The sequence below is a fragment of the Camelus dromedarius genome, chromosome 22 (genome assembly GCF_036321535.1).
Source record: "Camelus dromedarius isolate mCamDro1 chromosome 22, mCamDro1.pat, whole genome shotgun sequence".
NCBI classification, from domain to species: domain Eukaryota; kingdom Metazoa; phylum Chordata; class Mammalia; order Artiodactyla; family Camelidae; genus Camelus; species Camelus dromedarius.
The window spans coordinates 10,589,603-10,614,192 of NC_087457.1; the positions used below are offsets into that span (position 1 = coordinate 10,589,603).

A 24,590-nucleotide genomic window follows, 5' to 3' on the forward strand; every position below is an offset into this window, starting at 1 on the left:
GTTTCTGATTTGATTTGATTTGATTTGATGCATAGATGATGTACAGCCCCAGTTACTAAAGAAAGCATCCTTGAGTCTTTGGACGACCACTAAATGATGAAGTAAAATGGATGAAAGGAATAAAGGTACTCGTAGTAGTCATCGTAAATAATAGCGCTGCAGTAACCATTCCCTGAGCATGGTCCCAGACTCAACACCTCTGGAATAATTCTCTGAGGGGGGTGTTGCTGTCTTTGTTCTACAGCCTAGGGCCCAGCGGATACACTCAAGACCATGCAGTTTGTAAATGGTAGAACCAGGGTTTAATCCCTCTTTTCTCTAAACACATAACCATAACCTTTAATCTCTGTCCTTCACTGCTCTGTAGAGCATTAGTATCGAGATTGATCTCAGATGGCTTGTATCACAATCTTTGACCTAAGTAATATTCAATATAATTTTTATTATTGTCTTAAATTTTTACTACAAGTTGACCTATTATGAAGGCCAGACAAACTGCTACTATCTTGTGCAGTGTTCAAAAGCTAGGAGGGTACTGCAGGAATTCCTAGGAAGGGTGTTTGCATCATCCTGGAAGTAAGGGAAGCAGTGCTTCCGAGGCGCACGCAGCTGCAGCCCAGTCCTGGCTTCACGGACTGTGGTGACAGTGCAGTGGGTGACTTTAAAATAAGCTTCAACTGTGGGAGCTGAACTCCATGATGCAGCTGATCAAAGCAACCACACACCTGCTTGACAGTCAGGGCCCAGGTGCTTTCGGGGAAAAGAGGACAGAAAGCAGCACCGAGAAGTATTCTCTCGGTCTAGGGGTGTTCATAGTCTCAGTAACTGCAAGTCACCTCATGTGACCTAATGTTCTTCCTGTATGGTGTATGTTCTCAATGAGAGAACTGCAGCCATGTGTACTATTACTAGGAGAAACATTTCGTTTGTCTAGGAGTTTTATTTGATGATTCTCTTTAGACTAACAGTAGGCTTGGTTTTAATAAAGTAAGGGGGCTTTTAGAAATACAGAGGATCATAAGAGACAAATACAAACAACTATACACCAATCAGATGGACAACTTAGAAGAAATGGACAAATTCCTAGACATGTACACTCTCCCAGAACTGAAACAGGTAGAAATAGAAAATGTGAACAGACCAATTGCCAGTAATGAAATTGAATCAGTGATAAAGCAACACCCAACAAAGTCCAGGACCAGATGGCTTCATAGGTGAATTCTACCAAACATTTAGTGAAGAGTTAACACCTGTCTTTCTCAAACTATTCCCAGAAATTCCAGAGAAAAGAATGCTTCTGAACTCATTCTTTCAGGCCAGCATCATCCTGATATCAAAACAAAAGGTATCACTCACACACATACATACACACATACACATACAATTATAGGCCAGTATCCCTAATGAACATATATGAAAAAAAAATCAACAAAATACTAGCAAGCCAAATCGAATAATACATTAAAAGATTAATATACCATAATCAAGTAGGATTTATCTCAGGGATGCAAGGAGTTTTCAGTATCTGCAAATCAGTCAGTGTGATACCACATTAACAAATTGAAGAGTAAAAATGATATGATCATCTCAATAGATGCAGAAAAGCTTTTGACAGAATTCAACACCCATTTATGATAAAACTCTCCAGAAAGTGGATATAGAGGCAACATGCCTCAGCATAATAAAGGCCACATACGACAAGCCTACAGCTAACGTCATACTCAACGGTGCAAAGCTGAAAGCATTTCCTCTAAGATTGGGAAGAAGACAAGGATGCCCACTCACCACTTTTATTCAGCATAGTGGCGGAAGTCCTAGCTACAGCAGTCAGAGAAGAAAAAGAAATAAAAGGAATCCAGATTGGAAGAGAAGAAATAAAACTATCACTGTTTGTAGATGATATATGGTATACGTAGAAAATCCTAAAGATGCCACCAAAACACTACTAAAGCTCATTAATGAATTTGGTAAAGTTACAGGATATACAATTAATATATAGAAATCTGTTTCACTTCTATATACTATCAAACTGTCAGAAAGAGAAATTAAGGAAAAATCCCATTTACTATAGCATCGGAAAGAAAGTACCTAAGAATAAACCTACCTAAGGAGGTAAAAGACCTGTACTTGGAAAACTGACAGTAATGAAAGAAATTGAAGATGACACAGATGGAAAGATATACTGTGTTCATGGACTGGAAGAATTATTATTGTTAAAAATGGCCGTACTACCCAAGGCAATACGCAGGTTCAGTGCAATTCTTATTAGAATTCCAATGGCACTTTTCACAGAACTAGAACAAAAATTTTTAAATTTGTATGGAAATGCGAAAGACCCTGAGTAGTTAAAACAATCTTGAGAAAGAACAGAGCTGGAGGCATTGTGCTCCTTGACTTCAGGCTATGCTCCAAAGCTAAGCAGTCAAAACAGCATGGTACTAGCACAGAAACAGACACACAAATCAATGAAACAGAGTAGAGAGCCCAGAAATAAACCCACACGTGTATGGTCGGTTAATCTATGACAGAGGAGGCAAGAATATGCAATGGTGAAAAGACAGTCTCTTCAGTAAATAGTGTTGGGAAAACTGGACAGCTACATGCAAAAGGAATACATACAAAATGACAACTTTCTTAAACCGTGTACAAAAATAAGTTTAAAATGGATTAAAGACCTATCTAAGACTGGAAACCATAAAACTCCTAGAAGAAAACATAGGCAGAACAATCTGACAAAAATCATAACTATTTTTGGGGTGTGTCTCCAAAAGCAAAGGTAACAAAAGCAAAAATAAAGAAAAAAATGCTCAGTATCACTAATTATCAGAGAAATGCAAATCAGAACTACAAGGAGGTATCACCTCACACCAGTCAGAATGATCATCATTCAAAAATCCACAAATGACAAATGCTGGAAAGGCTGTGGAGAAAAGGGAACCCTCCTACACTGCTGGCGGGAATGCAGTTTGGTGCAGCCACTGTGGAAAACAGTATGGAGATTCCTCAAAAGACTAGGAATGGACTTACCATATGACCCAGGAATCCCACTCCTGGCCATATATCTAGGAGGTACCCTACTTCAGGATGACACCTGCACCCCAATGTTCATAGCAGCACTATTTACAATAGCCAAGACATGGAAACAGCCTAAATGTCCATCAACAGATGACTGGATAAAGAAGAAGTGGTATATTTATACAATGGAATACTATTCAGCCATAAAAACCAACAACATAACGCCATTTGCAGCAACATGGATGCTCCTGGAGAATGTCATTTTAAATGAAGTAAGGCAGAAAGAGAAAGAAAAATACCATATGAGATCGCTCATATGTGGAATCTAAAAAAAAAAAAAAAACAAAGCATAAATACAAAACAGAAATAGACACATAGACATAGAATACAAACTTGTGGTTGCCAAGGGGGCGGGGGGTGGGAAGGGATAGACTGGGATTTCAAAATTGTAGAATAGATAAACAAGATTATACTGTACAGCACAGGGAAATATATACAAGATCTTGTGGTGGCTCACAGAGAAAAAGATGTGACAATGAATATGTGTATGTTCATGTATAACTGAAAAATTGTGCTCTACACTGGAATTGGACACAACATTGTAAAATGATTATAAATCAATAAAAAAAGTTAAAAAAATAAACAAATGGGGCCTAATTAAACTTAAAAGCTTTTGCGCAGCAAAGGAAACCATCAACCAAATGAAAATACAACCTAAGAATGGGAGAACATAGTTGCAAAGGGTATGACTAATAAGGGGTTAATATCTGAAATATATAAATAACTCATACAACTCAACATCAAAAAAAAAAAAACAACCCAGTTAAAAAATGGGCAGAAAACCTGGATAGACACTGTTCCAAAAAGACATGCAGATGGCCAACAGGCACATGAAAAGATGCTCAACATTGTGAATCATTAGAGAAATGCAAATTAAAACCATAGCGAGGTATCACCTCACATCTGTCAGAATGGCTGTCATCAAAAAGAACACAAATAACAAATGTTGGCGAGGATGTGGAGAAAATAGAGCCCTTGTACACTGTTGTTTGAATATAAATTGGGACCACTATGGAAAACTTAGGGAGGGACCTCAAAAAACTAAAAATAGAACTACCATATGACCCAGCAGTTCCACTCCAGGATATATGTATCTGAGGAAAATGAAAACAATCCAAAAAGATACATGCACTTTAATGTTCATAGCAGCATTACTTAAAATAGCCAAGATATGGACGCAACCCAAGTGTCCATCAGCAGATGACTGGCTAAAGAAGATGTGGTCTGTATATACGATGGAATACTGCTCAGCCGTATTGAAGGAAATTTTGCTATTTGCAGCAGCATGGGTGGACTTGGGTATTAATGCTGTGTAAAATAAGTCAGAGAAAGATACTGTATGATATAACTTATATGTGGAATCTGAAAAATAAACTAGTGAATATTACAAGAAACAGACTCACAGATACAGGGGACAAACTAGTGGTTACCAGTGGGCAGAGGGGTAGGGGAGGGACTCGATAAGGGCAGGGGATTAAGAGATACACACTACTGTGTGTAAAATAAATAAGCTACACAGATGTATTGTTCAGCACAGGGAACATAGCAAATATTCTAACAATGACTATAAATGGAGTATAACCTTTAAAAATTGTCAATCACTGTGTTGTACAACTGAGACTTGTATAATGTTGTAAATCAACTATACTTCAATTTTTAAAAAAGAAAATAAGAGGCCTTTGAAATGTTTTCAGCAGGAAATGAATTGGAATAAAATAGATCATGTGCTTCCTTCTACTTTATTATTTTTCATATAGTAAGGTCCACTGAAGTTTTTTTTTTTTAATCATCAGTAAAATGCTATACATCCTGCTATTCCAAGGAAATAACATGAACTCATAATTTACCATATAAGACTTGGCAGTGATTTTCTCAGAGATTTCAGTTTTTCTGATGTTTTCTTGAACAACCCACTATTAGTGCTTTAAAAAATTAGGTCTTTTCCCATAGACCTTAGGAAATAGATTGTATTTTATTTTCATATGTTCTGAGACCTAATACTTGATTTAGATGCTTTTAAAGTTGACATTTTTCATTACCATAACCTGGTTCTCTCCCCCTCCTTCCCCCCTCCTCCCCCTCCTCCTCCCTCTCCTCCTCCTTTTCTCCCCTCGGCCTCCCCCTTCTCTTCCCTCTCCTCCCCGCCTTCCCTTCCTCCCTCACTCCCTCCCTTCTCCCTCTGTTTCTCACTTTTCTTTCTTAATATTTTGAAAGCTCAGAGTTTTGCTTAGGTTTCTTAGATTTACATTTATAGGGAATATTTATTTGTACTGTTTAACTCTCATCAGAGTAAATAGTAGTTTATGTCTGTTAATCCCATACTCCTAATTTATCCCTCCTCCCATCCTTTTCCCCTTTGGTAACCATTAATTTGTTCCCTATGTCTCTGAGTCTGTTTCTGTTTTGTATGTAGATTCATTTATCTTTTTTAGACTCCATATATGAGACACTTGTCTTTCTCTGTCTGACTTATTTCACTTAGTATGATAATCTCTAGGTTCACCCATGTTCTGCAAATGGTATTATTTCATTCTTTTTTGGGGGGGGGTGAGTTATATTCCTGTGTGTGTGTGTGTGTGTGTGTGTACATTTTCTTAAACCAGTCATCTGTTGATGGGCACTTGGGTATTGTAAACAGTGCAGCTGTGGACACTGGGGTGCATGTATCTTTTCAAAGGGTTTCCATCATTTCTGGATATAGCTCATTGAGAATTTAGGGCAGGTGAAGAAAGGTAAGTAGGGGAGGAGGATGCCATAGTTACATTTTATAGGGAGAAGCTCATTCTTCCTCTGTCCTTTTAAGAAGAAATCATTCAGAATCCAGGTATTTAGGGAGCAGTGCTGGCAGTTGTGGGTCATCTTTGAGACTCAGTTAATACATCTGGTACCCACACTAGATCAAGTTCACAACCGGGGCCACTTCATTTTGAGGTTTTCTTTTTTCCAGTTCTGGTGGTAAGGAAGGAAAAAGCTGTTTACCCTGCTGCCATTCCTCTGAGTAGTGGGGTTGGAGGCAACATTCAAAGGAAATAAGCAGAGTAGTCTGGGAAACCTTTCATTTTCATGCTCTTGGCTCCAGCTTCTTTTATTTATAATGTCAGTCATTATTTGCTTCATTCAGTACTTTATTTTGGAATGATTTTTGTACTAATGATATGATTTCAGGTTGTCTGGGCTTGGCCGATATTAGATATGTTGGAAAACAGTATTACATTTTGTGGACATTTAGAATTACTATACCACAACATTTCCTTGGAAGCTTTTACAGTGTGCTGAATGGCAGTTGCAAAACTAAGACGTGGGGTTGTAGAGGAGGAATTAATACACACTGTGAATCCCATGCATTTTCCTACCTTCTTTGAGCATGAAACACTTAGTGCAAACAGAACTAGGGGGTCCATGAACACACAGGGAAAGGCCCTAATCAAGTTTTAGGTGTTTTCAGATAAATTATAATTATGCTTCAAAAGCTGCTTCTAAAGTAGAACTGGAGAAGATAGTTTTTATGGTCTTCACACTTTAACAAATCGTTTTTGTGTGTGAATCCACTTTTTCATTAATTTCAGGGTTGTCTTTTAAAGTATAGCTGTCTGAACTGGTAGTGGCTAAATTAATGTGGGGGCTTCTTAAACTTACTTCCTTCAGCCTCAGCGCTGATTTATATGAGAGAGGATACAGTGCTGTATTTGGATTATCCTTTTTGTCGTCACAGCATCCAGTGTTTTTGCATACACAGTTTTAATGATAATATCAGACCTCACGTTACCAAGGCACGACCAGTTTTGGACACAGTTCAGGATGCAGGGAAGCCTCTGTGCCAAGGATACACCAGATGTGTATTTATAATAGAAGAGCCATGGGTCTTCTCAGTTCAAACTAAAATAGATTATAAAAGCCACTGGTTTTTAATTTAGGTTATGTTTCCTCCATTACTTTATGAACTGATCTAATCACTTAACTTTATTGCCTAGCTCCTCATAAAAGGGACATTATAAAGAAGTCCTGTTACATTATTACTAAAATAGCAAGATGATTGAATAAATATAAATTATATAAATAGAACAGGGAGCCTCTGAATGAATAATTTGAACTTCTATTTCACTTGTTGAAAAAAGACTTTTGAGTTGCAGGATTTAATGTGATATTTAACCAGAGAGAAAGCCAGAATTTCAGGGGTGGAAGGAAGGGAGGTAGTGTAATATGTTCTAACTTGAAAAAAACATATTCAGTATTATAATTTTACACATAAAAAAATGTACAAAAATCTGCTGTGTCCATTTTACTCAGCATTCTGTACGTAGTGTGCCTAGCACAGGGCCTGACACACAGTCAGTAGCCAAGAAATGTTTATTTTCTGAGATCAATGGATGAATTATCAAATAAAGGAAAAAAGAATATATAGCTTAACAAAATCTTTACTTACTGGTGTGTTCTGAAGGCAGACTTTATTTTCTCCTTACTGGAAATTATCAAGGAGGAGAGAAGGTGAGACTTCGTGTGTGTCCAGTGGGTGACTTTAAAAGACTGGGAAGTGCTAGTCTGATAAGGAAGAGCACTGAACTGGGTATCTTGGTTTCTCACCCCGCCCTCCGACTGTTGATTAGATACTGTTATCCAGATTAGTTCTATCTGTTTTTGTTTTTCCTTTCTTAATTAATTGAGGTAGTGTGATACATTATTATTACCAACCTTTTTACTTGGGTAGTAATAAGAATCAAAAAAGAGTAATTGTGAAAGTTTAAGGTCTTATAAAATATGAGTTCCTCTCGTTTCATCATTTTTTACAGGCTGCCTAAGTTGTACCTCTGTGAATTCTGTCTGAAATACATGAAAAGTAGAACCATTCTCCAGCAGCACATGAAGAAATGTGGTTGGTTCCATCCTCCTGCTAATGAGATTTACAGAAAAAATAATATTTCGGTCTTTGAGGTAAAGTATAAGAAGCTTAGTAGTTGTCTTCCTATCCTTGTCAAGTACACTTGCCACCTATACTTTGTCAAATTGTGCAACTTGATTTTTTGGAAAACGTTATGTTACTGTTGCTCACTCACTATTGAGTCAGTAATTCAGCTGTATGAGAAGCAGAACCAGGCATTCCAGGTTGTACCAACTTCACAAGCTTGATCTCTGAATAAATTACTCTGTATTTCATTGAATCAGAGATGTCAATTGTAATATATCTTACTATTTTGTGTACCACTAAGAAGGGAAAAGGGCTGCTAATTATGACTTATAAGACTCCGTTTGTTTATAGCATGCCAACAGATTTTACTTATGTTTAGATGCGATAAAATTGTCTTAGAATCTATGAAATGTGGCATTTAAATGAAAAGATTTCTACTGCTGTATTTAAAGGAATGTTCTGTAGAGGCGTATGTAATAGCTGTAGTAAATCTTAATATTTTTCTGACTTCATCACAATTGTACGACTAAGGCTACGTTTGTGATCTTGTGTTGTTAGTTGTGGTTTTTAATTTCCTGATCGAGTACCTGCCGTGTGGTCAGTTAGGTTACTTACTATGATGGTAGGATTTCAGATCGTCAGAATCTACTCCATCTCTTGCTTTCTTGATCTTCCCTAAGCCTCTGTTTCAGTTGAGGATTAGAGGAGCTCTTCAGCTCGTGGGGAGGGGAAGGCTGTGGTACACGGTGCTGTTTCAGCAAACCCGAGAGCAAAGTGTTCCTCACCTTAAGCATATATTGGTGTATATTTTTTTTAAAAGTGATACTAATTACTTGAATTGTTGAAGAAGATTCAGCCTTGAAATGCCATTGTCTTTGGGTCCGATGTGAGCAGTCATTGGCATTGTCATAAAAGAACAGGCTCCCGCATCCCCAGGGTACAGGGGTGTGAAGGGCATGATTGCCTAGCGCTCCTGGTCCTGGCCAGCCTGAGTCCAGGAAACATCTCATCTGCCAGGTTGCTGCCTAGGGAGCCTGCTTGGTGCTTCTGGCAATAGTTAATGATCCCTCAGTTAGCTTTATCTGGGGGAAAATCTTATCATGGCAGGCAGATGACATTGCTTCTGACATTAAACTATAGATATATCTTATTTTACTTAACAAATGCATCTTAGAAGAGGTTGCATTTAGATCTTTTGTTGAGTTACTTTAAAAAATGCATCAGATCAGCTTGTCTTCTGAAGGATTCCTGCAGTCAGTCTTAATATAAAAGCAGAAAGTGCTAGTTTTGAAATGGCCACCACCTCCTTGTCTAGCCATTCTTGCTTTGTTGAAGTACAGTACTTTCCATATTTAGTTGTCTTAAAACAGCAGGTCCTGTATTTTGCCATTTCAAGAGACAGCTTCCAGGTTCAGTGTTTTCTGAGAGCTGACAGCTCCTCTGAGGCTGGCCTGTGAATACTCAGAGGCGCTTGTAACTGACGTGTGTTATTCCAGAACTAGACACACTCTGCTGACCGTTCTGTTTTTCTCCTCTAGGTTGATGGGAATGTGAGTACCATTTATTGTCAGAACCTGTGTCTTTTGGCAAAGTTGTTTCTTGACCACAAAACACTCTATTACGATGTGGAGCCATTTCTTTTTTATGTACTAACACAGAATGATGTCAAGGGCTGCCACCTTGTTGGCTACTTTTCTAAAGTAAGTATATCAGCTTAAAATTTGTTTGAATTTACATGGAATTCTGAAACAGTCTCGCTGGTTCTCACTAGAAGACACCGCAGGATGCAGCACCTTCTGGGTGCCCTCTAGCTCTTTGGAAAGGAAAACAGAAGGAGCATTCAGAAACTCATGAGCAGACTGACAAACGTAGAGAAGAAACTTATGGTTACCGGGGGACGGGGGGAGGAAGGGATAAGAGAACTGCAGATACTAACTACTGTATATAAAATAGATAAACAACAAGGTCCTCCTGTCCAGCGCAGGGAACTCTATTCAATATCTTGTAGTAACCTGTAATGAAAATAAATATGAAAAGGAATATATGTATGTGTATGTATGATGGAAGTTTTATACTGTATGCCAGAAATCGACACATTGTAAACGGACTGTACTTCAATTAAAAAAAATGGAAATTAAAAAAAAGAAACTCATACAGTGCTCGCAGGTGCCTGGTAACGTTCCACACACTGTACTCTCCTGGGAGCACAAACTGCTGCTTATACTCAGGGGGAGAGTTTTGAAACGACTTCTCGTCCCGTGGGGACAATGGATAGAGAACTGGTGAAATAAACAGTCATCACCTCTCTGAGTTCTCTCTTGGTCTAAACCTCCTCGTCCTAATTTGAATTTTAGGCATAGAAGTAAGAATTTCTAAGAAGCCATTTTTTATTAAAGGATATTTTTCTCTCCTTCCTTTTAATTTTACATTCTCTTGAGGAAAAAAAATTTCTTTTGTAGTCAAACGGCATAAAAGATGTACTTTAACTTAAGCAAGCCTATGGTAAAATCTGAGTGTATAGAATAGTGAAGTGGAAAGTCTTAGCTTTATGAGAGTCCTGTTTGTAGGCTATTTCAACAGTTAAATATAATGTAAAATATATTGATTAATTTATAAAATGTATTTTTACCCGCCCTGTGTAACACCAGAGTAGGGAATAAAAGAAACTTCGAAATTGTTGATGAATCTCCCCACTTCTAAAGTGCCAGCTTGACGCATCGTTTGTAACTTTGCAAGTCAGCTGGGACTCAGATTCCTCTGCTCATCTCAGGCACTGACATTACTGTTGTTGAGTTGCAGGTGGCATTGGGTGGCGTCATTTTTATTTTACACTTTTATTCTCCTGGGGTGGTTTGTGGGCAATGGCAGTGACTTGGCATTGTCCTGTCTCCTCCCAGAGGGGCATTTTTTTCTTGATGTGCATGGCTATCCCCAAAGGACCAGGGCTATGGTTATGACTGTTAGTCTTGTTTCTTAAAAATTAGCATTAGTGTTCAGTCTTACCGGCTTGCTGTTTTAAAACTTGGCTTCTGTTTTCTCCACCAGGAAAAGCACTGCCAACAGAAATATAACGTTTCCTGTATAATGATTCTTCCCCAGTACCAGCGCAAGGGCTACGGCAGGTTTCTCATTGATTTCAGTAAGGATTATAGTAACATAATTGCTTATTGTCCCCTCCTGTTGAGCTCGTGTGTGTGTGTGTGTGTTTTAAAGACTGGCAGCTGATTTATTGGTTGCTCCTTAGTATCTTTGGGCCTTAAAAGCTAAGGCCATGAGCTTTTTTTTCTTTTGGTTGAAATATTTTAAAATATTTAAAAATAGCTAATATTGGATACAAGCTTCTGTATGATATATAGAAAATCTCTTTAATTTGCAACTGTTCGTTTACAACAGAACTTAGTTTCATTTTGTACAGTAATTCTGCCTCCCAATATTAAAAACACATATAACTACTTAAATTCGTGCTAATAAAGAAGTGCAGCGCCTGCCCTATTCTTGTTACCCAGTTACAAACCCAGTTATACATTTCTGAGAAAATGTGTGCATCATTTTTCAGTTACAGGCTCTACCTAGTAGTTAAAAATATGCGACACACCTTTAAAATTTTTAGAAGTAAATAATACAGTAAATAATTTAATCTGATAAACTTGAAAGATAACAGTTCAAGAGGTCATTATGGAACTTGCATTTTGTTACACATCGGTAATCTGGCTTAGAAAGTACATGGCTGTGGTGAATTTTATACTTACTGTAAAATAGTGGTATAGGAGGGAATATTTCCCCTCAGACAGTTGTTAAATGTAATACTACTTAAAGGAATACATTCAGAAGTAATGCTCTAAACTACGGATTCTGATACAGGCAGTCTTTCTAAATACCGGATTGATTATATGACTAGTGCTAGGAAGTTAATTCTCATGTGGACCAATGAAGTTTACTCTACATGGCTGTACACCTTACTCTTGACTATATTTTATTGGAAATATGTGCCATTGTTTATTTTTATGTTTCCTTTTATCTGTCTGTCTTTTTTTTTTTTTTTTTTTTGCCTTGATTAATAGTAGAGGGTGAAACTCAGGTCATTTCCTTGAATATCCACATGCTGTTTTGAAATAGGACTATTGATGGGACATGTTAAGCCATTAAGTAGCAAAGTTAGGGGAAAAGATTTCATTTTGCATTTATTGGTCATTCATCAAGCTATGCAGACAACAATCTGTGATTACAGTGTTGGTTTTTGTTTTGCAACTTTTCCTAGTGTAGTACATTTTCCCACGTTACCCTTCTTAGACTGATTTTAAGTTTTCTCTAATGAAAAAATACTACATTTCTTCTGCCATGTCCATTTTTGATGCCTTCCCTTCCAATTCATGCCTTTCTCTTCCTTTCTTGAGAGACATGCACTGGATGAGGACAGAGTAAAGCACCGTACACTCATAGTGACTCCCTCACGCTAACACTCTTGTTTACCAGGAGTTAGGGTGATGGATAATTGTGAGGAGAGCTTTGGTTGAAATGAGAAATTGTCGTCTAATTTCCTCACAGAAGAACCACATATTAATAGACAGGATCACGTAGAAACTAAAGGCGTTCTTTTGTATCATGCAGTTCAGATATAGCTGTGGCCACCTAGTGGTCCAACTAAAACATGCAGGGGTGGTTCCCTCGTAGTGCATTCAATAACCAGCATTATTGCCTTGGTCTTACCAGTGCCGCCTGTTAATATGAAGTCCTAATTTTAACTGTGTGAATATTTTAATGATGTGACTTATATTAATATAGGTAAAGCAATATAGGTTAATGTTTGGTGTATACAAATTATGCACTCTTCCTACATACTTGTTTTCAAGTGATTTTGCAGTTTTGTTATTTTTCTTGAAGAAATTTACCTTTGAAATTATTGCCTACAGTAAGTTGAATGGATTGTGGAAGAGGAGATTGTTATTTTTGTAAATTACCATCTTTCAGGTTTCTGACATCTTTGTGATTTGGGGATTTCTTTAGGTTATTTGTTATCAAAGCGTGAAGGCCAAGCAGGGTCTCCAGAGAAACCATTATCTGACCTCGGTCGTCTTTCCTACATGGCTTATTGGAAAAGTGTAATATTGGAGTGCCTTTATCACCAAAATGACAAACAAATCAGCATTAAGAAGTTAAGTAAGTTGACTGGAATCTGCCCTCAAGACATCACTTCCACACTCCACCACCTACGAATGCTGGACTTCCGGAGCGACCAGTGAGTATCACGTCCCTTTGTGTACCTTCGAAAGATAATTAGGTGGAAGTTTTTGGATCAGGCAGCCAAATTATTGATGAAAAGGCATAAACTAGTATAAATGGTATACTTGGTGATCCTGAGACACCATTTTTCTCTCTGTAGAAATAAACTGTTATACTATTGACCATATTTTTTAAAAACCTTTTTTTTTCTAGTCTTCTTCAACTGTAGAAACCATGTCAAACAAAATACACCCATGATTAATTTCCATACAAATGGCACAAAATGAAATACAGGTCAGAGGAAAGGCAATGTTCCCCTTTTTAGCACGATTGAAAAACGGTCACAAAGAAAGGAGGCACTTGGGCTAGAAAGATAGAGAATAAAAGGGTGCGGGAGAGCAGCAGAAATTTCAGGGGTGGGAAGGGTGAGACAATGAGTGGTTCAGACAACCCCATCCATTGCTCTGGAGCGGGAAGTGCTTGTCTGGCTTCGTATTTCTCAGTGGGGGCGTCTTCCCAGGCAGGTTGTCTGTGAAGCGTTTATCCTCATCTCTGGGGCTTTCGGGGGTGTGGCTCCACATCCATGGTGTGGTACTCCGTGTGCATCGTTGACTGCTATAAACTTTTCTCTGGTTTCAGATTTGTGATTATCCGCCGGGAAAAACTTATTCAGGATCACATGGCAAAGCTCCAGCTGAATTTGCGGCCCGTGGATGTGGATCCGGAATGTTTGCGCTGGACTCCTGTCATAGTCTCCAACTCTGTGGTCTCGGAGGAGGAGGAGGAGGAGGCGGAGGAAGAACAGGAGGAGCCTCAGAGCCAGGAAGGAGACTTAGAGACGAGTGTAAGGGCACGCAGGGTCCCTGTTGATGACGGAAGAGTGTGATTTTGGTTTTCAGGAGTGTCTATGATACACATATAATGACATCTTAAACCAACACAGTAAATTCACATGTGAATTTCTGAGTTTATTTGAGTGATGGAAACGTCAGGAAGGCTTTGAGATTTGTTTATTTATTTGTATATTTTTAAGCCTTAGTATCATTATGAAACCTTCAAATTTGTTAGAATATGTTACTTATGAGTAAATATGCTAATCAGAGTGCCAGTAAGCAGCTCAATTCGAAGCTGTGTGGTAACTGAGGGATCTGAATTGAACCTAAAGCTCACCGTGGTTAAACATGAAATGAAGATATGTTTTCCTTAAAATGTTAAGGAAATCCTGTTGTCACGTATGTTTTCTAATAGAGCACTAAGTAGTTCAGTGAGTACACGGGTGTCTTTAGTCATTAAAGGGTTGATGAGGGACTACACTGCCCTGCAGTTTTCTGTGTTTTTCTTCATGTGATGCTTACCTTTCTCTTTTTTAAAGCAGTTCTTTCATCCTTTAAAAATCTGTGTCCTCCTTTGATAAAGTTTCATGCCCCTGTTTAATATAATTTTTAAATGAAATTAAATATTCAGAATAAAGTATTCAGAATAAAATAAATCAAAATATTTACAGAAATTTTCTTTCATTTTTTGGAACATCCCCTTTCTCTTGCCCATGCCTGAGCCCATGTCCTCTCTGTTAAGTTTTTATTGAGAAATTTTATAAACTATCTCATTGAATGTTTATGAGTATAAGAACACTGCAGTTCACTCTGATTATTAAAGATGGTGCTGTGCAGTGGTTGGGAGCACCAGCTTTGGCTCTGGCTGTCTGGGTTCACAGCCCAGCTTCTTTACTTGCTATTTCATGTCCTGGGGCAAGTTAGATTTTTTTGTGCCTTAGTTATTACCTCATCTGTAAAATGGAGCTATAATAGTAATGCTGCTTATAATCGTTGTGAGGTGTACGTGGATACCCATAAAGCATTTAAAACGGTGTCTAACACGTAGAGATACTTATGTCAGCTACTAAATAATGAAAAACGTTCTCTTTCAAAGTTCGTTTCTTATCTCAGTATTTACAAGGTCGGAATAGGAGATATAACCGAATATGACTGAAAAATTAATCAACATGGCCCCATTTTCTGCCGTCAGGTGGGGAAGGCTGCCTGCCGTGAGAACAAAGAACCGGACTCGTGTTCTTCCGTGGAGAGTGAGAAGAAGCCCGAAGCGCCGGCAGCGGCCAGTTCCGCGCGGCTGAGCAAGCAGGCCCTTCCCCGGGACAGCCCTCCTGCCAACAGCCCGCCGGCCCGCAGGGGCCGCTGGCCCAGGAAGAGCCGGAAAGCCCAGGACCGCTTCGGCGACAAGGACCCGAAGCTGCTCTTGGAGGAGACGTCAGCCCCCCGGGAGCAGTATGGGGACTGCGAGGAGAAGCCAGAACCGCCCCCGGAGCAGGACGCCGAGAGCGAGGAGCCGCCGGCCGCCTCCCAGGAGCAGCCGGGCCAGGATGGGAAGGCCGACGCGCCCCGGAGAAGGGCCGGGGAGGGCCTGGAGCTCTGGCGGGCGCCGCTGAGGAGAAGCCCCGAGGTGCTCAAGTGCGCGCTGCCCGACGGCCACGACAGGCTGCCCCGCCGCTACGCCGACGGCCGCTTCGGGGACGCGGACCGGGCCCTGCTGCGGGGCTTCAGCGAGAGCAGCGAGGAGGAGGAGGAGCCCGAGAGCCCGCGGTCCAGCTCGCCCCCGGTGCTCACCAAGCCCACGCTGAAGCGCAAGGTGAGGCCCCGGGTTCGGCCCTGCCGCCCCGAGGAAGCCAGGAGCCCTCAGGGTGGGGGGCTTTCCAACTTCCGCCTCCGTGTGGTGTGGCCTCCCACCTTGCCGGGAGCGGGTGGGATGTGCTCGTGACTTCCTGGGCTTCTGGGAATTCGCTTAGAAGTCATAAAGTTATTGAAGGGCTGACAAACTTTTTTTAGCTTGACGGTTTGATTTCAAATTAGGACTTTTTAGGGATTGCAAAAGTATTTTGAAACTATGTACAGATGAGAAACGTTTCTGTTAGGAAAGGAGAGGAAAACAGTACACATTTTGCTGGAAAGTGGACAAAGCAGTGCCTGTACTGAGGCGCTCGGAGCGAAGCTGCTAGTCTTACCCTGGGCGGTGCCGTCTTACCCGTGCTCTCCTTCCTCCTCTCGCCCTTCATCCTCCCGTGGTTTGACTTACCCTTGTTTGAAAAGTAGCTTTTAAACTATATTTCATCATCTTGCAAAGTTGGAAAGATAGGTAGAGTGTTGATAAGTGCTGTGTGATGATGATGATGAATTCTGTTACACCATATACCGGAAATATCTCAGGCTCCAGAGTGAACTGCCACAGGCCAGCCAGAATGATGTGTCAGCTCCCTGGACGAGCCACCCAGTAGTAGTGGGGGACAGCTTTCATCCAAAGCAATGAAATCGTTCTTTTCCTTAGCAGAGCTTTTAAAAAAAAAAAAAAAGGTAGGGCTATTTATTTAAAAATAAACTTTCCATTTTAGAACAGTTTTAGATTTACAGGTTTATTGCAAAGAAAGCACAAAGAATTCTGATGTTCCCCACAACCAGGTTCCCCGACTAGTAACCTTTTACCTTGTACCTTGTACGTTGGTCACAAATAGTGACCCAGTACTGATCCATTAACTAGAGTCCATACTTTGTTCAGATTTCCTTAGTTTCCCTCATGTCCTTCTGCCCGGGACCATCCAGTACACCATATTGCATTGTGTCATCGTGTCTCTTTAGGCCCCTTTTGGTTGTGACAGGTTCCCAGACTCCTTGTTTTTGACAACCTTGACAGTTTTGAGGAGTACTGGCTAGCTGATTTGTAGACTGCCCCTCACGGTGTTAGAAGACCACAGAGGTGAAGTGCCATTCTCATTGCCTCGTGTAAGGGTATCTGCCAGCACTGTATCCCCATGTACCAGATGCAGGGGTTTGCCGTCAGTCTGACTCTTCACTATTTGTGTTAACGTCACGCTCAGTCATGGCTCCAGGTGGTTTGTCCACTGGAGAGTCAGTCCTTTCTTCAGACCCTTTTCTATGCTGTACTCGGGAAATTACTGCCCATCGCCCACGCTTCAGGTGTGGGAAGTTACACTCTCATGCTCCAAGAGCAGAGTATCTGTGTTAAGTTATTTGGAATTCTCCTTGGGAGATCTATCCATTCTTCTCTGTGTTTGTTTATCCATCATTCATTTATGTCATTGTGGACTCAGAGGTTACTAACTTTATACTTCAGGTTATAACCCACTTCTGCCACTTTATGTACTAATTTGTCTCCAGCTCCAGCTGGTGTGCGCTTTTTCAGTCTTGCTCCTGTGTCTCTTCAACATCTTTGTCATTTAGAGGCTTCTTGGTTTGTTTCGAGCACTTCCTCACCTTCTGGGTCTACAATATATTCTGGGTTCATCCTGTATATGTCGTGCTCCAGTCCTGCAATCAGCCATTTCTCCTGAGAGCAGGGCCTGGTGTTTAACCTAGTTTGAAAATTGTGTTCTCAACTAGGCATAGTCGATTTAAAGTGGAGAAAAATAGATTAACTCTGTTGTTCATTACATGACCATGAAGACTATTTCTTTTACATCCTAGCCTTATATTGCCTATTTATAAAATAAAGTTATGCTATTTCCCTGTGTAAAAAAGAATATTGTAATAGGCAGTGAGACCAGGTACAAGATACTTTTGAAGTTCTTGAAGAAATTCAGTTGCCTGGGAGTCAGAGGCTGTGTTTTGCAGCCTTTTCTGTACTGACTGGATGTGCCCTAAGCAAGTCCTGCGGCCTCTTTGGCCTCTAGAATGAGGGGATGGACCAGAGCATCCTTGGTGATATGATACTGCTTTGTGACACCTATTCTGTGATTCGAGGTGTTATATCAGTCTTAGTACAGAGTCGCGCCTGATGTGCCAAATCCCAGTTTTAAGAGATTTATTGTACTTTTAGAATGCTTGCCAGCACCAGGGAAAAATGTGTGCCGACTCCGTAGCTGCAGCTCTTTGTGGGCGGCTCGTGAGAACTCGTGCGGCTTTCCCAATGCACAAACGATGTGTTAGTCCCTTTTTCCTCTTGAGGAAGAGAAGTTAAGGGACTAGCCTGTGTCACTTCAGTACTGAAGTGGGCGACTCCCTAGGGTGTTAATTTAACTGCACCGTTACTAAGGGAGTGATAGTATCTCCTCTGACAGCACGTCTGTTCTTTTACAAAGTTGTATTCAGTTATCCAGATCTTGTATCTGTGATCCTTCATGTACTGTTTTACAGTAGTAGTCTGTAATAATCACAGTGTCTTTTGGCAAACAGCATCCTCCTTTTACAGGTGCTAATTCTATTAAAAACTATTTAAAAACCATGAATCATGTTATTAATAGAAGTGATAGTGTTCATTACTGTAAATAAAATGCTTTCTTTCTCATAAATAGAAACCCATTCTTCACCGAAGAAGGAGAGTCCGAAAGCGCAAACACCACAACAGCAGTGTGGTCACGGAGACCATCTCTGAGACCACCGAGGTCTTAGACGAGCCCTTTGAAGACTCTGACTCCGAGAGGCCGATGCCGAGGTTGGAGCCCACGTTTGAGATGGACGAGGAAGAGGAGGAGGAAGATGAGGGCGACCTCTTCTCTAGAGGGTACTTCCACCGCTTGTCCTCTCAGGATGTCCTCAGGTGTCGCTCCTCTTCTAAGAGGAAGTCGAAAGATGAAGACGAAGACGAAGAGTCAGATGACGCTGACGGTATGTTTCACAGCACCGCTGCTTATTGGTAGTTTATGGTGTTGGAAGACAAGACAGGTGGTCTCAGAAAGAGGCACTCGGAAATATAAGATCCTGTAATCTGTTTTCATTTTTTTTTTTTTAATCCCTCCTTGTGCAGATACTCCTATCCTAAAGCCAGTATCTCTCCTGAGAAAATGTGACGTGAAGGATTCTCCGCTTGAGCCAGACGTGTCCCTGCCCATGAAGAAGAAGAAGGGGTGGCCCAAAGGCAAGAGCCGCAAACCGATCCACTGGAAGAAGAGGCCTGGCCGCAAGCCGGGGTTCAAGCTGAGCCGGGAGATGGTGCCCGTGTGTGCGCAGGAATGCCTCATGGAGCCCGTTGTCCCGCTTCCCAAACCCGGACGGAAACTCAGAATTCAAGAGAACGAAGAGACCATTGAACCAAAAGAAGACTTGCCTTTAATGGAGGAAAGGAAGGAAGAGGAGGAGCTGCCCGCGGAGGCAGAAGAGGTTGAGGACGGGGAGGAGGAGGACGCCACCGGCAGCGACGTCAGGGCGGCCTCCCCGGCGGACAGCAGCGGCCCCGAGACGGAGGCGAAGGAGCCCGACGTGGGCGAGGAGGAGGAGAAGCCCCGCGTCCCCGCGGAGCAGCATCCGGCGGAGGAGGAGCCGCAGGAGCCGGAGGGGCCGGAGCCCGAGGAGGAGGAGGACGGGGCTGCAGGGACCGCCCAGCACGAAGACCACGACGCCGACGATGAGGACGACGGCCACCTGGAGTCCACAAAGAAGGAGGGGCCCGAGGAGCGGCCATCCCGGGAGGACGCCAGGGAGGAGCCTGGCGGCCGGGAGTCTTTTTTAGATACTAACATGCAGAGCAGCAGGGAGACGGCCAAGGATAAAGATGAAACCGAGCCGGATTCTGAAGAGGAGCAGACCTCCCAGGAGGCGTCCGTGGTGTCCGAGCACATGCCGGGCTCCGAGGATGACCACGAGGAGGACTCGAACTCCAAGGAGGAGCTGGTGGAGTTGAAGGAGGAGGAGGAGATCCCTCACAGCGAGCTGGACCTGGAGACCGTGCAGGCCGTGCAGTCCCTGACTCGGGAGGAGAGCGGCGAGCACGAGGCCGCCTACCAGGACTGCGACGAGACCCTGGCGGCCTGTCAGACCCTGCAGAGTTACACCCAGGCCGACGAAGACCCGCAGCTGTCCCTGGTGGAGGACTGCCACGCCTCGGAGCACAACAGCCCGATGTCCTCTGTCCAGTCGCACCCCAGCCAGTCGGTGCGCTCGGTCAGCAGCCCCAGCGTGCCCGCCCTGGAAAGCGGCTACACCCAGATCAGCCCGGAGCAAGGCTCCCTGTCCGCACCCTCTATGCAGAACTTGGAGACCAGCCCCATGATGGATGTGCCTTCCGTTTCAGACCACTCCCAGCAGGTGGTGGACAGTGGCTTCAGTGACCTGGGCAGCATTGAGAGCACCACGGAGAACTACGAGAACCCCAGCAGCTACGACTCCACCATGGGCGGCAGCATCTGTGGGAACGGCTCTTCGCAGAACAGCTGCTCTTACGGCGGCTTGTCGTCCTCCAGCAGCCTCACCCAGAGCAGCTGCGTCGTCACCCAGCAGATGGCCGGCATGGGCAGCAGCTGCAGCATGCTGCAGCAGAACGGGGTCCAGCCCGCCGCCAACTGCAGCATCAAGTCGCCGCAGAGCTGCGTGGTGGAGCGGCCTCCCAGCAACCAGCAGCCGCCGCCGCAGCCGCCGCCCCCGCCCCCCCAGCAGCCGCCGCCGCCGCCCCCGCAGCCCGCGCCGCAGCCGCCCCCGCCGCCGCCGCAGCAGCAGCAGCAGCCGCCGCCCCCGCCCCCGCCGCCCCCCCAGCCGGCGCCGCCGCCGCCCCAGCCCCCGCCCCCGCCCCAGCAGCAGCCCCCGCTGTCGCAGTGCAGTATGAATAACAGTTTCACCCCAGCGCCCATGATCATGGAGATCCCGGAGTCCGGAAGCACGGGGAACATAAGTATCTACGAGAGGATCCCGGGGGACTTTGGTGCCGGCAGCTACTCCCAGCCGTCAGCCACCTTCAGTTTAGCCAAGTTGCAGCAGCTGACTAACACCATTATGGACCCTCATGCCATGCCTTATAGCCATTCTCCTGCTGTAACTTCCTATGCAACCAGTGTTTCTCTGTCCAACACAGGGCTGGCTCAGCTGGCTCCATCTCACCCGTTAGCTGGGACCCCTCAAGCACAAGCCACCATGACGCCGCCCCCAAACTTGGCCTCCACCACCATGAACCTCACGTCCCCTCTGCTGCAGTGCAACATGTCTGCCACCAACATTGGCATTCCCCACACGCAGAGGTTGCAAGGGCAGATGCCCGTCAAGGGGCACATTTCCATCCGCTCCAAGTCCGCGCCGCTGCCCTCCGCGGCGGCTCACCAGCAGCAGCTGTACGGCCGCAGCCCGCCCGCGGTCGCCATGCAGGCCGGCCCGCGTGCGCTGGCTGTCCAGCGTGGCATGAACATGGGGGTTAATTTAATGCCAACCCCCGCCTATAATGTCAATTCCATGAACATGAACACCTTGAACGCCATGAACAGCTATCGAATGACACAGCCCATGATGAACAGCAGTTACCATAGTAACCCTGCCTACATGAACCAGACAGCACAGTATCCTATGCAGATGCAGATGGGGATGATGGGGAGCCAGGCCTATACCCAGCAGCCTATGCAGCCAAACCCTCATGGAAACATGATGTACACTGGCCCCTCCCATCACAGCTACATGAACGCCGCCGGCGTGCCCAAGCAGTCACTCAACGGACCTTACATGAGAAGATGAGCAGGACGAACTTGCAGCCGAAAACTTAAATATATATAAATAAAGGAACCTTTTATACTGACAAACCAGAGAAAAATGGACCTTTTTTCCAGTTAAAATATTGCTGTAGATTTAGAGGAATTTTTCTTTGGTTTATTTTATTTTTTAGAAAACCTGGTCTTTTTGCGGGGGGGTGGGAGGGCTCATTTTGTTCTGGGTTTTGGTTTTCTTCACAATCTTGAACATTTTACAATAGAACTCATCTACAAAATGGATTTGGGGGTAGGGGAAACATGCACAAAAATCTTTTCATAATTAAAAAGAGCCTTACTTTCTTTACACACCACATGGACGGAATTTGTGTAAAAGTGAATTATCTTTTATTTTATTTGAAGATGTATGTTTCCCCTTACTGTTTGCAGCTCCCAATGTTGTCATTTTTAAATGTTATATATACATCTCGAGGGTTAACCAGACCCTTTCCTCCAAACCCAGCCTTTCATTTCCTACTTCATTCCAGCAGGAGGCACTTACGGGAGACTCGGACGGGGACATGGAGAACAACCCAAGCTCCTTAAACTTATTATTATTGTTAATATTATTATTATTATTATTATTAATAAAGCGAGGCAGGAAAATGCTTCTCCTTTTAAAATCCCCTCCACTCCCTACACACATACACACACACACCTCTTGAAACCTTTCCCCAAGAATGTTTCTTTATAGATGGACTTCATTGAAATGTTTGTTTTTATGAAATCAAGTGTAATAATTTTTTTTTAAACTACTCCCACTCAGCACTCAGAGACACAAAATACTGTAAGTCTCAATTAACAGCAGAAACTCAGAGGAAAGCTGTTTGCAATCCTAATCCAGCCTTGGAGGAATAGAGATGGTCAGTTAACAATCAAAAAGAGGAAGTTAACCTCTGGTTTTTTTAACCACCTGGTGAATCAGCCATAATGCACATAACTGCACGCAGCCTCTTGTTTTTAGTATGTACTTTGAGATGCTAAGGGTCTTGATTCTTGAGGCTTTGACTCTGATTAAATTCAAACAGCAGTCTGCAGTGGTTAGCCTCTTACATCCTTGCATAAAGTGTTGGTGGATGACTGTACCTGTCAGCGATTCGAGAAGTACCCGACTAACCCTTGACACTGTTTACTTGACGTCGGAAGACGCTGCCGACTGTGTGTCGGGAGGGAGATCATGGTGTGAGTTTTATAGCTACTTAACTAATACATACCTCTAGTTTGCATTTGTCTTTCGCGATCCTGAGTTCATCCCCTGTGAATCAGTGCACCAGCCCCTCTCCCGTGAGCGGCTGAGGAGAAGAGGGATCAACGAACCACCAGCATAGCAGGGCAGACCCTGACAATGGCGGGGCGGCGGCCGGCGCCCGCGCTGCTCCCAGCTGCGTTCTCTTCTCTCCTGTGCAGCCTGTCCGCCCAGTCTCTTCCTGTTACTTGCTCCAGGGATAGGTAGAAAAAAAATATATATATATATATATAAGTATATATATATATTCATATATATGTTCCATCATTAGAAGATGGACACTATTATACCACTTGGTATGTGCAGTCAAATATCCAAAAGGGGGAAGTACTGCTTAAAGAAATACCTGTAAGCATTAAATTCTCTCCTTTATTTGTACATTTTATATAGATAAATTTTTGAAGTACGAATTAGGCATTAAATTTTTTCAAATGCACAGGTTTGTTGGGTTTTTTTTTTTTTAATATATATACACTTTAATTGACTTTCTCAATTAAACGTGTTAGGTAGAAAAAGGCAGAATTCCACATCTTCCCGCTGTCAGTTCCGAGCATGTGCAAGGCTGTGTAGGACCCAGTTTCTCTGTATATACTATTCCAGTCCCCGAGCATCTGTGTAGAAAGTGCTCTGTGCTGCCCTCCGCCTACTCTTCAGCTCTGTCATTGCTTCCTGGTTGGGGTGGGGATGGGGGTGGGTCGGGAGGGAGGTGTGTGGGGAGGAGGGTGGGTCAAGGCAGAAGGAGAAGCTGTTGAAACGAGGGCCGTGAGTTCAGTTTCCGTTGGTTTGCGGTTGTGTTTGGTTTTGTTTCTTTAAAAAAAAAAAAATTCAATCGGGCAGCTCCCTTTTCCACAAGCCTTTTTGTGACTTTAGAACTATTGTAGAAAAAATGTTCTTTTCTATATTATAAAAGAAATTATCCAACACAGTAATATTGGTACCTGTCATTTTTTCACTTCTGTTTAAAAAAAAATGTATTTTTAGCAAGATAACTTGGGTAATCTTCTAAAAAATAAATTTAAAAACTCACTGTTAGTGACTTTGATGCCTTTTAAAATAAGAGCTTTTTCATTTCATTCCATCTTTAAAATTTTTTATCTTTGTTGTAGAATATTAAAAACTATTTTAAGAAAGATAAAAATTCTCTTTAAAGAGATCTCTAGCGTGTGTGAATAGAGCTCCAGATGCCTCTAAAAGCCGCATGTACAAATGAAGCTAAGTCTATTCCTGTCTGTTTATATTTGCTTTTCCTGTTTTGTAACCTCTTTGTACTTTGCTCATGGCGACTTGTAAGCTGAGGGGAAGGGGTGCCTCACTGCCTTTGTGCTTCTCCGTGTCACGCGCTCCTGGGCCAGCTGGTCTCCCTTCCTCTCCTTGTATGTAATATCACTTTTTTTCCCCCTTTCTAGCAAGTACTTTCAAAAGAACTCTGTACATTTTAACATAAAAAAAAATAAATTATGTTGAGCCATTTTGGATGTCTGTCTTGCATGTGGAATTTTTCTCCCAAATATTTCAGACTCTCCGATTCTTTTTCTACATACGTGCTCCTCTTTATATAGCAAGTATAAGTTGATGACCTTTACTCTGAAATTTCAGTTTTCGTTCATATATGTGTTGAAATACCAAGAATATAAGTAGGAGACCAGCCATGCAGATCGCCTGTCAGTTCATTTACACTGGCC

General features: G+C 42.6%; 1 protein-coding gene across 2 annotated transcripts in view; it reads left to right on the top strand.

Annotated features, from left to right (window-relative positions):
* KAT6A (lysine acetyltransferase 6A) overlaps nucleotides 1-24,383 on the top strand; it is a 97,196-nt gene extending 72,813 nt beyond the window's left edge. For both annotated transcript variants that reach the window (XM_064477425.1, XM_064477426.1), the window contains 8 exons: nucleotides 7,863-8,004; nucleotides 9,517-9,678; nucleotides 11,024-11,117; nucleotides 12,983-13,214; nucleotides 13,838-14,042; nucleotides 15,224-15,841; nucleotides 18,516-18,828; nucleotides 18,968-24,383. In XM_064477425.1, the coding sequence (XP_064333495.1) occupies nucleotides 7,863-8,004; nucleotides 9,517-9,678; nucleotides 11,024-11,117; nucleotides 12,983-13,214; nucleotides 13,838-14,042; nucleotides 15,224-15,841; nucleotides 18,516-18,828; nucleotides 18,968-21,651 (4,450 nt within the window). In that variant the 3' untranslated portion in view covers nucleotides 21,652-24,383. The remainder of the gene's footprint in view (nucleotides 1-7,862; nucleotides 8,005-9,516; nucleotides 9,679-11,023; nucleotides 11,118-12,982; nucleotides 13,215-13,837; nucleotides 14,043-15,223; nucleotides 15,842-18,515; nucleotides 18,829-18,967) is intronic.
* The last annotated feature ends 207 nt before the right edge of the window (nucleotides 24,384-24,590 follow it).